Raw genomic sequence first — 15,116 nt, forward strand, 5'->3', positions numbered from 1 at the left:
GGAAGGACCACGCTTAATGGCAGTCTAAAATGGAACCCATTTTTCAAGTATTTGCTTACTGATTTTTTTTCCCAATAACTTTTTTTTAGCTATTTAGAACAGTAAAGTAGCCCCCACCCCATTGTGCTACATGTCTCCTTAGCTCCAAACAAAAGAAATGTAATGACCAGCACTTTCCTTTGTTTTTTTGTGTTTGCTCTCAGCAAGCACACGAAGTCTTGCTTATAGCTACACGTGGCAAGACACAGATGTTGCTGAAGTAAAGACAGTTTCTTTGGCCACTTTGTTCTCTTTAATAACAAGCAAGTCTCTGTCTTACGTGTCTACCACATCATCATCTCACAACCTGTACAGGTCAATGTCATGCTCATTTTTAGCACAGACATGTCCTAGTAACTGTATTTGTTCAGTGGTCTGACTGAAGTTGTCTGAGGAACGAATGAGGGTTTTGGTGGCACGTCAGGTTTTAAGGAGGGTGTCCTCTTTATTCCTGTACGAGGAAGGGTGCCGTTGCTTGTGTAACTGCTTTGCCTGGACAAGGAAGGCTGGAGGTGAACGCTGACAGGCGTCCCCTGCATGTAGTCCATCTTTGTGCCTGCCGTGGGAGGCATGTACCCCCCACGATTAATACTAGGCTGTCTGGATAACAAAACACCATTTGGTGAGTTTAAGTTTTTAGGAAGGGCAGATATTGAATGCCTCTGCGAAGAATTTTTGTGATAACCTCTCTGCCTTTCCAAAGAGGTCATTGGTACTGCAGGAGTGGTGGGAACGTCCACTCGTTTTGTGGGGCTGTTTCTTGGAAGAGTTGATGGAGGAGAGTATAAAGATGCCTCCCTGTTGGGAACCTTAGGTGGGATCTCAGACATATTTCCCATTGGATCCAGCATTAAAGTCTGGTGGGCCACTTGAATATCTCCCATAATTGCTTTGGGATTACTAGTAGTTTCATTTAAGTGTTTCAGAAAATCATTCAGGGTGTTCCTGGAATCAACAGATCTCCTGTGGTCTCTTTTGCTGGATGGTTTTGTAAGTGGATGATCAATATGTTGCATCTTTTTGTCTGCCTTGTGTGCATTAGAATTTGAGAAAGACGTATTGTAATCATGGGTAGCATTGGGAAGAACGATAGCACTAGGAATATGTCCGTGACTTAGAGGAGAGTGGGGTGGAGGACTGGAAGGAAAAAACTGAGGGCTTTTTAATGGGGTTTCCTTTCGTGAACCATTGAGGTTACTATGCGCTTTGTCCGACTGACTTTTCATAGCCTGCAGAGTCTTTTGTTGAAGAACTGGTGTAGATTCAGGAGTTGGAAGCGCAGCTAATTCCGGAGGCTGGCCCCTGTGGTCCACCATCATGGACTTCGTATCACCGTTTGGTGGCAACTCCTTTCTGCTAGTCAACAGGTTTGTGTAAAGTTTGGGTGAATCAATGTTTTGTTGATATTCCTTGACGGGACTATCAAACAGCCCGTTCAGTTTAGCAAAGCTCCCACTGGAGTCAGTACAGGACTGAGCCGATTCTGCATCTTTGTGTATTTTTCTGGATTTCCGTACAAATATATCCCGGTAACAGTAAACGGCCACTCCCGCAATAAAGGCTCCCAGGACAAAAGCGGCAAAGACACAAGTGATTAGGACATTCATATGTACCATTTGGTTGGACTCTCCTGATTGTACTTCCCACCTTACACCTGCAAAAGACATGCAGTATATCATAAATCTACACGTACTTCATACTGATACATTTCAGAAGGCAGCCTCCCTCAGGGAAGTGTCTATTAAGTGTTTGTAAGTGCTCCGTGTCTAGCGTTAGCGTAACTCAGTTGGATCCTGCAATCCACAGCACTGGTGAATACAAATAATTTTATAAATAAAAATGACTGTGTGAGCATTGATCAGTCTAAATGAAGACTGCCCATTTTCTTTGATAATGAGGAATGCTTGTCAAAGCTTCTCTCCTCATATTACGTTCCGTTTAGCCCATCCCCAAATTTCCTTTAAGGCTCACAAACAGGGGCCCGTATGTTATTAACACTAATGATTTCTACTGGAAAATTGAGGTTAGAAGGTGCTACTGGGCCAGACAGCAATTAATAACTCATGGGTGGATTTCTCTCTCAATTTTCTGCCCAACTCATAAATCACTAGGCAAAAGAGAGACAGGATTATGCAAATGTTGTGTAAAACTGTATAATGTACATCCTGCATTGTTATAACTACATTCATGTAATACGGTGCAAAACTTGTAAGCTAATACATCCACAGGTTGCTAGCCTCGGAGTGGCACACCTTCCATTATATAAGTAAGTGTACAATTTTTGAAGTTCAAGAGTATGTCATTCTATTAGAGCACTAGTTTTTCTTTTTTTTGGTCACTAATGAACATAAATACTTGCATAACATTAAAAAAACCCACAACTTGCGAGGTTAAGTTATTAGAGAATGTTAAAATCTAGAAGACTTTTAGCTTAGACCAAGAAGTTGCATATTGGATTAGTTTTTTATTTGTGTCTTAACAAGCTCCCCTTGGTTTTTTGAGATTTTTAAAGCAACCACAGACATCTTGCAGCTAAGACAATGTTAGTTTTTAATGAAAGTAATTCTGTTAACTATCCCAAGGGATGTTAAAATGAAAGGGCAAGAGGGAAGGAAGAGATTCACTTTTGTTAGAGGCAAGGCCTTTGAACATAGTTAATGTTCAGGGTTATAGGTTTTAATGGCACTGTGCAGAAGAAGAAAGAAAACATGAGTGAAGTTCACTAATAGCTATGACACAAAATGTGATTCAGAACCAAGAGCAAATGAGAACAAAAACTTAAAGCAAAACAGAAAATAACTGCAACAAATTGAAATGACAAATGCACTGCCATAATGGCTGAAAGGAAACCTGATATGTTTTGGTGAATGGTAATAAAACACAAATGGTTTTTGGCTGGTGAGATTTTCAGTAAATACAGAATTGTGCAAACATGTCTGTCACCTGGCTATTCTGTGTACTGATGAAGACTTGTGTTGAGTTTTGGTTATGGGATTGGAAGCTTCTTCATTCTTTGGTTTACTGCAATAGTTCTACTGAATTAAAGTCTTCGTTGCTGTAAGAGCAGCTACAGAAAGACGAATTACATGCAGAATACGTTTCTTTTTGTGTTCAGCTTAAAACCTGTGTGTGTGTCTCTATATACTGAGATCATCTGTAAACTGATGCTCACATCCAGAGAATAAAAATTCAGCACATCCTTACTCAGATCTGACCCACACTCTTCAGAAACATGCTGCAGGCAGGCAGTTTGGGATACGCATTTAACGCACAGATCCGTCATGGAGCTGTGCTTTCGTTTACGTGTCCCTCTGCCCCACCCCCCCAAGAACCCCACCCACAAACCAAATAGGGGAAAAAAAACCCACACCATGAGGCTCTTGTAAGCAACCATTCATGAGGACTAATAGTCTTATCCAAACTAGACTGGGTTGAAAACAACCACCAGAGGCACAGGTAAGTCTTGAATGTAGGGTTTTTTCATGCATCCGGAATTCCCACTGATTTTTATGGGAGCTTTGGAGTACCCCAGGAATAAAAGGCTGAGCTTATTATCTGTGTTTCCCATTATAAGCTCTGAGCAGCACTTTGTACACCGGATAAGTAGGTATGAAAAACATGATTGCACTGTCTGCATATTCACAAGAAATGGGTGTAAAATACAGCCCAACAATCATGACTGTTATATTTAAGCCTTAGACAATGCTGAGACTATCAGGTTTCCATTCAGCTGCAATGTATTCCCTGGTAAGGCCTTACCCTTTGGGACACCTGATAATGGATCAGAATAATCAGAAGTGTTTGGGTCATCTTGAACTACAAATTTCCGAGAGCCAGTCACTTTAGGTTTCCAGGAACCAATCACTTTAGGTGATATAACTGGGATACTTGCCATTGTGGTAATGGAAGCTGAGGAGAACTCCATGTCTGTGGTGGCAAACAGATTTTTATTAATGTGTATTACAGTCAGGCTTTCCTCACTGTTTCATGGCACATCTAAGCTATAGCTGGAGACAGTATTTAATGGGAGTTACACGTCAGAGCAAAATGTGACCCCCTACGCTCTGCAGAAGTACAGAGGGCCGATTAAAATCAATTGATTGAAAACTTTAAGTATGAAAAAACTACATTAAAACATCAACAGCTGCTAGCCAAAAAGCCAGAGAAGTCAAACATGAAAGCAGTGCAAAAGTTAAAGTAAGCAACTGGTGGAGGTGAAAAGCACAACTTATTCTACTTAATTGCTATATTCTTCACTGGAGACAACATACTTGGCTGCCTTTTCAACATCTTAAAAAAAAAAAAAAAGTAGTTACTTGGAAAGATACACACTCATGACAGGTTACGCCTGAGAAACCAGATCAGCTCCATTAGTGCTGTTATGGTATACCAGGAACTGCTGAATGAGCCATTTCTACAGGTGGGGATGAAAGGAATGTTTTTAACCTCTATTTTGTAATGGTTCCTAAGGAACAATGTTGCATAGATTCTGGCTCCTCTGCAGCACATTTGCCGAACAGCCTACGTGAAAATGCACATGAGGAGGAAACACATCAAATTTGGTTTACAATCCAAAGTCTTCTTTGCACACTCAGGTATTTTGTATTCACTGTCTCAGTAGGTTTAGGCATGAATGTCTATGGCTCGAGATCTGACTGAGAAATGTACTTCAAAAGCACACTCATTCAGGACTTGAAAAGAAGGTTCAGTTGTACCTGTGTCCTAAAATATCACTTTGAAAATTCAGTCGATAAACACTCATGCAGGCAAGGTAGCATTTCCATGAAACACAGTTTAGTTTTGTTTTGTTTTGCTTTCCTAAGTGAGTCTCTAACTTACATTATGGGTAAATATATCTGGAAAATATTTGTCTCAAACATTACTTCTTGTCAAGTTACAGAAGTACAAATATCATCAGAAACCAAAACACAAAATAATGTTCTTGTTGCACTCTTACAATTTAACACACAAATAGATTATTTTCATATTTGTCAGTTGGAGATGTGCCCTTGGTTTGAAAACAGAGACCAAGTGCAGGGAGCAAAGACTGGAAAGTAAGGGCTCGGTCTTGCTCCTGTTGAAGTCAACACAGGTTCTGCTTTTGAGTTCAACAGAGGAGCACTGGGTCCTGTCTTCCTGAACACCAGGGGCTGACGGTGAAAACACTATTAGAAAAATCACTGAAGGGGAAAGGATGCGAAAGTCCATCTGACAACAAGGCATAAAGCTTTTTCTAAGCCACCTTTGTCTACACAGGTCCTCATTCAGCTACACAGTTTGTGATGTTAAATTTTCTCCATTAGCACAAACCACTTAAAACATTTCAAAAATATAGAAATACACATTTTAGAAAATGTGTATTTGTGCAAAAAGCTTGCTGGGAAAGAAGGAGAAGAGGAAAGGAGAGGTAAGGAGGAAGATGATGAAATTCTGCCATTCATCTACTAGAGATGACCAATAGGGGCATTCACAAATGCATGGCTGGGGACAAAGAGTAAAGCTTAGTGGACTTTCGTGCAGTGAAAATGTCATCTATGTTAATCAGGCTCTTTAATAAAAGATGTCTCAATAAATAATGAGCTGTTAACATGCGGCTACACAGGGTGAAGTGCTGAGTGAGAAGAGTCTGACTATCTTTACCATCAGTGGGAACATGAGTAAAAGCACAAAAATGGAGGATTGCCAACTGTGCAAAAGGAAGGAAAAAAGGGCTGAAAATGCTGAACTGAAGGAAAGTAAAGGTCATTAATTCAAAAAAATTAAAAAAAACTAACCAGATGTTGGGTCGCCAAATATTTTGTAATCTGGTGTAGCTGTAGTAGGCAAAATTTCTAAAAGAATTAAAGGAACAAGTAATCAGTAAAAAGTAACAAAAAGAAAGCAAAAGATCTCAAACCTGAGTAATGGAAAATAAAAACTAAAATATTACTGGTTACAAAAAATAAATTCTTCAGTACTTTGCTGTAGACCCCAAATAGTTGTCAACTGGTGAAGGAAAGACAAAACTCTGCCACCCAGGACCAAAAAGCTCAGTTTTGTGAACATTCACAGTAACACCAGGTGATGTGTTCATCATGTTACTGAAAAGCTCATCATAAATTTAACATCCACAGTGAGGTGTGGCCACAGACTACTGCTGAGACATAATAAATGAGCAGCAATGACTATGCCTTACCATGGCAGTCTCCAAGCTGCGCTGTGTGGCCGTATTCGACATCTTGTACATACCCTCCGGTGCTGTGGTTGTATGAAACAAACAAAGAGAACCTGCAATTAACAGTATTAGTAGGGAAACAAATGGTGATTTTTTTTTTTTTTCCTGGAAGCAGCAAATGGAAACACATACAAGAGCTAGAGTATGGCCCAAAAAATTGTTTTACAAAATGCACAAGTTAGTTATAACCAGGCTTTAAAACTCTATATGTGTGCTTATGTCAGGAAACAGAAAAAAAAAAAAAATCCCTTTTTTCAGCAACTTCATCGTGTCTTCTACATTGGGCGTGCTCTCAGTTCAGATACAACCATCCAATTATACTAGTTAAAGTTTGCACCGGCCTGCTACAAAGGCCTCCTTTTAAGATACAGCTGCTAATGCACTGTATATTACAGACTTGATTTGCGCAAAATGCCGTTGGTATGCATATGTGTCACCCAAGCTCCAGCGTGGAGACGAAATCTTACTCTTTTCCCACTGTGAATCCTGTGCTTTCGTATTTGCAGTTGACCGTGCCCTGGCCGTGAGCACGACTGGGAGGGGATACTGTGTACTGTCCTCTCTGAGCTGCTCAGGTTTGCAGGCAGCAATTTCTTGCCTTCCTGCTTCCAACTACTCTTCCTACAGGTCTGGCTTGTCCTACCACACACATGTAAAACTCCCACTGAAGGCACGTCTTCACCTAGTGATCGCAGAGTTAGGTCAGGTTTTAGCATTCTGTTCTCTTACATACACAGTACACTGAAAAACCATCCCTAAAAAAATTGAGATTTATTCATTGAGTGCAAGGGAACAGGCAGAGGATATGAGCTCATGTGGTCTATAAAGCATACATAGAGATGCTGGGCTGATTTGAAAAGCAGTACTTACAGCATTCCTGGTGTCACTCTTCCACATGCCTCATGGTCTAACCAGCCACAGTATGGGTCCCGTGAAGCAATACATGCCCTTGCAAGAGAAAAACCCCAGAAAATCATGCATTTTTTACTTTCTTCCCAAGAAATGTTGGTGCCCTTCCTTTAAGGGGGAGTTCAGGAACGGGGCCGTACTTTTTACATGACCCGTGACGCTCACACCGACTCAGAGGAATTCTAATGACGCAGCTGGAGAATGCCACGAACAGAGCATGGTGGTCTCTATCCAGCTGAAGGGAAATGACTCTTCTGTCCTCCTCGCTCTCAGCATTGCACCTGTTCAGCAAAAATAATGGGAGGCCATTATTTTAGTAACTGTAGTACTTCGTGCAGCGCTTATGCTGCAAACATTTTATTTATTTATTGTCTGTGTAGATACTGAAAAGAGACGTTTTACATATATAAATTTAACTTACTAGTCTGTGCTGAGTGATTTCTAAACAAATCTATGGGTTATCAAATGCCAGCTTCTGGTTCTTATTTACGGCTAGGTGACAATTTCACGGAACTATGCAGGAAAAAAATCCAAATCCATTTTCTTTGCTCTCTCAGTTAGCATAAATATCTCGACAGAGCAGAACAGGAGTCCTGCATCGGACGCCTGTAGAGTCTAATTGGAACGCTTCCATTCCCAAATTCTTTGCCCCAGAATAAACAAGTTTAAAATGATTAGATGTAGTTTATACAGTATTGGTCACTCTTGAGAAACCCTCAAGACAAGCTCACATCATTTCTTTTTAACAGCAGCAGATAGTTCTGACGCTTCATATTCAGGAAGAAGTGTATGTATTTGCAGAAGAATTAGACTGTATCACTGACGTCACTGGGGTGCAATTAGGTTGTTCACTCGACCCATGCAAAATGGCAAGTGACCAAATACTTTCAGGTTATTCAACATGAGGAACACTGTGAAATGACAAACAAGTGGTGATGTTGGTGATAATGAGCTGGTTTTCGTTTACCATAATTTTTTTTAGCTAGGTACCAAGGACTAGATGAAGAGCTTAGGTGTTCTGGTAATACTTACTTTGCATGATTATATGCTTCAATCTCTTCCAGCAATACGCTGTCATTCAAAGAAAAAGGCCTGGTCTTTGCCAAGATTTTAAGTACTACTCCTGCTTCAGAGCCAACAAATATGACTGTGTAGTTCTGGTAGGGTCCAGCAGCGTGGTCTACTGCAATTGCTGTCAATCTGTATCTATCAAGACCAAAAGGCACATCATTAACAGCACATTTTCTTGTTTTCCTTTTCACATGCGTTGTTTTTGAACAGTGTCATACCTGACACGTGTTTTGGTAAACCAGGGCTCCTCAATGACTGAGGGAACAGCTGAATCCATCAAAGGATGAGATTTGATGAAGGAGAGTGTTTCGTCTGGGAAATCAATGGAAGTTTTGTAAGCCTCTGCTAGGCCATGTTTTGCACAGCAGCCAGGTCTGAAAGGAGAACAACATTGTTTTCCTCTTGGTATTTTAGTTAATGAGAGAAGGCAGCCTGCTAATGAGCATCCTGATGGCTGAAGTGTAAAGCTCTGCTTTGGTTTTTACCCGACAAGACGCTCAGGAGTGCAGCTGATTTAAGGTAGCTCTTTGCAAGAACAATATTATGGCATCATGAGTAAGAACCTTTTACCTTGGCTTTGGTACTTTGTCTTCGGGTACAGCTGTCCAAACAGAGTCAGGAGTCTTTTGTTCTTTAAATCTCCCTTTGAAGACTTTCTCGATGTCATCCATGCTGAAAGCACACACTGCTGAACCAGGGATGCTGTAAAATTAGAAAAATAGTTGCAAGAACTCAAACTACAATGGCACTGACCTTGGTGTAAGATGGAGCCAGAGAACTACCTTTGATGTAAGGTTGCTCATCTCTCACCTGTTAAGCTGTGTGGTGAATACACCGACAACCGTGGGGACTCCATTGATTTCTATTATGTCTGTGATAGACTGCAGAACATCAAAGTAGAAGAATGAATCCCCAGGAACTGAGCAGTTGAGCCGAGCTTTCAGAAAGGATGTCCAATGTTTTTCCAGGACTCTTTGGGACCCCCCCATGTCATTTTTGCATATGCGTGCCACACGGGAATACACGGCCTGTGAAAGGCAAAAAAAAAAAAAAAAGGAAAAAGGGAGAAAGCCTTGAGAGATGCAAGGGAAACAATGCTTGTTTCTGAGCTGTTAATAAAACACCAAAGATAATTTTGTTAACAGGAAGCTGCCATTTATCTGCACAGAAAGGATGAAAGCAAATGGTGTTTAGCTCGTGGTGCACAGGCATCTTAATGTATCACCAAGCAAATGCAACTCTGCAGCTTCTCCCCGCCCTTTTTTCCCTTCAAATCATATTGTTAGTGAGATTTAAAGACTTTAATTAACCATGTGTAAAGGATTTAATAATTTATTATAGAATATCCTTCCATGGTGAGGCATGAGTATTATACTCTGTACTGGCATGACTGAATTATTCAATATCCAGGGACATTAGAGAAACTTCTTTGAAACTCTCCTTTTGTGTTGTTTTCTTTCTTTTGTTTCTTTAATAAGCATCAAAAAACCCTCAGATTTTCCATTACTTGCCGCAAGTGTTAAGGCAACAGCAATACTAAAAGATACCTGTAGTGAGCTTGCCTAACAGCAAGGCATAGAGAACAGAAACAACTTTTTGGTTGAAGAATGCACTGTTCTATTATTCTTTTTTTTCCCCCCCTGTAAGTTATAATGATGGGAAAACTCTGCAAACTTTGTACTAGTCCCTACTTCATACTGCAAACTGTGCTTGTTACTGATACGGTTTTAGGATGATCTCATTCCGCTACGACTCATGGCTACCTGACAGCTTGCTGTGACAATACCTACCTTGCCTAAATTATTGTGCTCTACAGCAATTTCTCGGAAGAAGAAATAAACGTAGTTCCCGTATTCTATGGCATGGAGGAAGTGTGGTTCTGTAAGAAAGAGCAAGGAGAAGGTTACTTCAAAGAACTACTCAATCGGCTCACGACACGCTACGCTGTGTGACTTGGTGGCGTCTCCACAGGTCTGCACCAGCTAACATGAGCTCCAGTCTTCCAGATACTTTAGGATGTCCACAAAGGGGTGCGCTGGAGCTTAAATGAACTTGAAGTCTTTAATGTTGGCTAATGCACTGTAAAAAGGCCTCAAGAGGAATTGCGTTTCAGCTAAGGTATTTTGTTACTGCAGATTCATTCATTGATGTATTTAACAAAAATTTTGCTTTATTTGTATTAAACTGCTTTCTTATTGTAATCATACTGTATTGAAAGCCGCATATATGCTGACGTTGTAGCATACGTGTAAAGCACACTGCCTGTGAATTACCTGACTCTCTGTGCCACTGAAATGACATTTGCCACGTGTATGGGAAAATACTCCCCCAAATTACCTTTTATCCATTTGGAATCATACTTTATTGTTCTTAGGGCAGATCCATCCCCCATGCTGCGATAAATAACAGCATCACTTGCCAGGAAATCTGCTACTGTTGCCGAATACAATTTTCCATCTAAAACAGAAGTTGAAAATGTGGTATTAACAGGCCTTTAATAATCTACAGAATTCTGACTAGCCTGTATTTTCCCCCCATTTCTTCACTGTCACTTTTCCCAAAGTTGCTGTAACCTATTTATTAACAGGTCAGCTTCTAATCCTTTGGAGGCCCTTTAAAAAATTTAAGAGCAGGGGCACCATGACACCTTTAGCTTTCCTGTGCTTGCTTTAAAAGCTCTCTAGCTCCTTTGGTGTCATTAATCATTTAGACTCATTACAAGCAGAAGTTCTTACCAGCAAAGAGGGCGACATTGGTTTGTCTGGCATCAAATGGGCATCTTGCCAAACCACTAATTTCCTCCCCATCATACTCTAAGGTATTCAGCTAGAGAAGAAAAATAAATGGGTGATAGTGTCATTTCTATTTTGTACACTGGCACAAAAGGATAACATTGGCTTTCCAGAAAACTTAATTCAGCACATTGGCTTCTGTCTGTTTTTATTTCACCTTGAAGCACTCTCCCATCACACTGGATGTATTTGCTATAGCATATTTAGTGCAAGCAAAACCAGTAACAGATTAATGACATTTTCAATATTCTTACCTGATAGTATCTGCACATAGGGTTAAATGCGTTTGTTCCGCAGACAAACACCATCTCATCATTTCTTGGAACAAAGACTTTAATGAAGTTATGGCATTCATCCTGAAAAGAGAGTAAGATGTATTTATCACAGACTTCACACATATTATAAATATTAGTGTTGGTTTTCTATAATGTATGTGCTAAACTTACTTTATGCTTGCCTTTCATAGCACAGTTCTCTCTGTCCTGCTGCCTTGACCTCCATGTTAATTTCTGTTAAATCAAACCAGAAAAGAGTATTTGATTTCCTTTCCACAACAAGATCTTAAAAAAGTTAAAACCAAAGGAAATACTGTCCCTTGCCAGCACGTGTATCTACTCACCTTGCTTGGAGTAACTTCTGATTTTGGAACTTCATTTAAGTTTACGGTGTAAACTTGGTCCCTGTTTGCAAAGAGTAAAAAGACACAAGTAAATTCATTGGCCTTATTTCTGATAAGCTAAAATCTATTTTTAGAGGGTTTTTTTGCTAGGCCAGAAACTTCTATGAAATGCTTATGGATTTTATGTGTTTAATACAAATCAGAGAAGGTTGGTCATGGGCAACATGGGGTAGTTTTGATTTTTATTGGTGTTGTCCTTAGATATCACCTACAGCGTCCAGCTATCCATCTCTGTCTTTCCATTCTGTTGAAGACTAATCCAGACTGTAAATATTCAAGTGTGTTATCCTCACTTCCTACATCCCTGATGTGTCAGTCCAAGTTTAAAATGATCAGGAGAGGTTTTTATCAGGGCAGTAATATAAAAGAGGGGAAAGAGTATCTGATCACTGGGTTTAGCACAACTACAGTAACTGCAGCCTTCAAATCCAATTTTCATGCACTGGCCATAGATACGGTATATTTCTCTAGGAAGTCCTCCCCCAATTCTAATTTTTATCATATTCTACAGATTTTTCTAAATGAATTTTACACATTAATGCAAAACCAGAAGAGAAAAGAATTTTAATCTAATGAACTGAGTGAAGGAAAATTACCTGCCAGCGATATAAAGTGTGTCTCGAATTTTTAACATCAGTTGGAAGTCCAGTCTGTGCTGAGATTCATTGCCTGAAGGGCGTCCTCTAAATACTGGATATTGCCTTGAATCTGCAAGTAAAAATGGGCTACACCATCACTCAGGATTATAGAGCTAAAGAATCAATATATGGCATTGATTAGCTGTATATACTAGGTGTAGAAGGGTTTAAACTAAATTCCTTGAGTAATGTCTTGAATATAAATGAGAAAAAGATGGCTAATGTCAGCAAATATTCTTTTTCCTGAAGTTATTGCTGTATTTCTGATTGCTTTTTTAAGAAAATGATTAAGTGTTCTATTAAAGATACAAAGCCAGTAAACACATTTCAATTTGAAAGGAAACAGACTTTTTTTTAACTTCCCAAGTGTTAAAAAAAAAAAAAAACAAAACCCACACCAAACCCACATTAAAACTTTTTCCCTAGTGGTTAGCACCATTTGCAGAGTACTTACAGTGGTAGTCAACAATGTTAATAGGGTCCTCATCTTCAGGGAAGCTGACAGCTCGGCACTGGGACAGACTCATTAGTATCACGGAGGCACAAAGCAGAGGAAGCCTCATGGCTGGGGAAAGATGAGTACTACCTTTGTGGCAACCCTGTTTAACTACCTGGAAAACAGGAAGATGCCAGTGAGATTTCAGCAGCACAGGACAGCAAACGTGACTTCCTACTGCACAAGAAGGGTTTTTTCGTTCGTATTTGAGCACTGGCAGCAGTGGACTAAATTGGTGCTTATGAAAGGCTCCTGTACGTACACAGATGGAAAACCGCTCCGTGACATATCCCTACTCAAAGCTGCTCTGAAACATATTGATGTTTGCTAATTTTTAGCTGGATTAACAGGCGTTTCCAAAGAAGCTGACGACTGTCAGCCCATTTAATGCACGGGAATCACAAACAGAACATGCAGGCTGCTGACCTGGCAAGAAAAATTGTCAAACTTGGGATTAGAATTTTAATTAAACTGCAATCTCTTTCCACCCCCTCTATCACTGAATGTCATCCAATAAAACCCTTTCCCCATAAAATACCTAAATCTTATCCACAAAAAGTCATGACACACACAATCTGTCTGAACATCCATGCCATGTTTTAAAATTATTGCTTGTTTCCAGGCTGTGCCACCACAATACTAAGCCTAACGTGCTCACTGCAGAAGACCTTATGTCTAGGACCAGGCACTTGATTCTTTGCCTTGTGCAGTGATTTACACAGTGCAAAGTAAAAATGCTGCCTCTGCAGCGTGACAGTGCTTGTCACATGCTTTGCAAGGGTGGCAAGAGACTCAAATGGGGGCACAATGCTGAACTGGGTTCCCAAGATGCCACTTTCCCCCTAATTCTTTTTGTTACTGTAGAAAGCTAGCAACTTCGGAGACTTTCACGGTGTTTTTCTGGTGTGTGTGTGTGCTCTATAGATTATACAGCACATATTATGATAGCACCACAACATTATACAACAAAGCTTTTAAGAGGGGAAGGGAAACATAACTTCTCCAATTAAACCGCAGGGATATTTTAGTGAACAGAATGTAACTACTCAAGTTGCAATTTGGGTAGGATGCAAGAAAACGCATCTCAAAGTGAAATGCAATCCTTAATGACAACAAGTGGTCTGGGCAGGGGTCATATTTCTCATTAGAAACCTGGCAAATGTAGTACTATTCCCTCCTCCAATCTTTTGGAGGCATTCATTCAGCCCCGATTCACAGGTCAGAGCCTTGAGTCACCAGCTCAATGCCTTTCAGTTACTGAAATTGGTTATTAAACTCTTTGTCTAAACAGAAAAAAAGAAGCCTTTCCATTTTAATGTTTCAAGAATTGCTCTGAGATGTACACGTTGCCAGCACGAAGTGCCAGGCCTGATCCAGCAAAGCACATAAGTATTAATCATTTAATAATTTGAAAAGCAATTAAAAAACCCCTTCATAACAACACTTAACCTTTCAGTAATGTTTACTGGGGATGAAAATACTGTATTTGTTAATTGATACTACAGCTGGCTAGGGGCAGGGCTTCTTCCTTCCACAAGGCTGCTGAGCTCTGTCAGTTCAAGCTGGACTGTGAGGAGACCAACTTAAAGGCTGATAATGTTTGGTGATGGGGGTGTGGGTGTTATCTGAATGCCTGTCCATTACAGACTGACCTGAAAAGAAGCATTTTTCCACTGTTAATGATATTTCTGTATCTCAGTCCACCAGTCCAGAACGAATGGGCTGTGCTCTTAGTCAAGATTGATGAGTGCAGTGGTTAATAAACACTAATGATTCCTGGCACTTTCCCTCTGCTCTTCCTTGTCCTGACATGGCCTCTTCAGCTGAAGCATCTTGCGTTAAATTACTAATGAGCAAACTTAAAACAAACTGGAATTAATAAAGTTAGTCGAATTAGTTCCTTCTTGTGAAAGCACCATTAGAGCAAAGTCCTGCAGCACAGTGGCTCCCAGACACAATAACAAATCATTAATAGTTACACAATCTTTTTTTTTTTGGTCTTTTTTTTTTTCTCAAGAAAAGCAGGCTCCAAATACACCACCCACTGCTGTCCCCGTGAAAGAGACAGGGCAGGCACATAAACTGTGTTGGTCAGTGCACAGTAACATCTCTAAGGTGCTTAGTAAAAGTCCTCCCCGAAGCCTTGTTTTCTTGGAGAACAAATGAATACAAATTGCCAAAGAGCAAGAAGCTCTCCCAGCCATGTAGGCGTCAGTTACTGTAGAAGTTGAGGCTGTTCATGGCCCACATGTCACGACTCAAAGAGACCCTGGCCTGG

The 15,116-nt window shown here is 40.2% G+C and overlaps 1 protein-coding gene across 4 annotated transcripts; it reads right to left on the minus strand.

The window, feature by feature from the left end:
* Window positions 1-389: 389 nt before the first annotated feature.
* On the minus strand, window positions 390-12,905 carry SEMA6D (semaphorin 6D). Of its 4 annotated transcripts, XM_009491502.2 has the most exons (18): window positions 12,797-12,905; window positions 12,301-12,412; window positions 11,645-11,705; window positions 11,472-11,534; window positions 11,280-11,381; window positions 10,969-11,059; window positions 10,571-10,690; window positions 10,024-10,112; window positions 9,044-9,261; window positions 8,804-8,935; window positions 8,452-8,607; window positions 8,195-8,368; window positions 7,303-7,443; window positions 7,124-7,201; window positions 6,215-6,276; window positions 5,814-5,870; window positions 3,799-3,966; window positions 390-1,693 (listed from the first exon to the last, which is right to left on the minus strand). In XM_009491502.2, the coding sequence occupies exons 1-18, from the start codon at window positions 12,903-12,905 to the stop codon at window positions 390-392; spliced, it is 3,237 nt and encodes a 1,078-aa protein (XP_009489777.2). The 4 variants fall into 4 exon arrangements, with proteins under 4 accessions (XP_009489777.2, XP_075569729.1, XP_075569730.1 ...); XM_075713614.1 differs by lacking the exon at window positions 3,799-3,966; XM_075713616.1 differs by lacking the exon at window positions 5,814-5,870 and having other exon boundaries at window positions 1,688-1,693; window positions 3,932-3,966.
* Between the last annotated feature and the right edge of the window lie 2,211 nt (window positions 12,906-15,116).

The sequence above is a fragment of the Pelecanus crispus genome, chromosome 7 (genome assembly GCF_030463565.1).
Source record: "Pelecanus crispus isolate bPelCri1 chromosome 7, bPelCri1.pri, whole genome shotgun sequence".
NCBI lineage: Eukaryota > Metazoa > Chordata > Aves > Pelecaniformes > Pelecanidae > Pelecanus > Pelecanus crispus.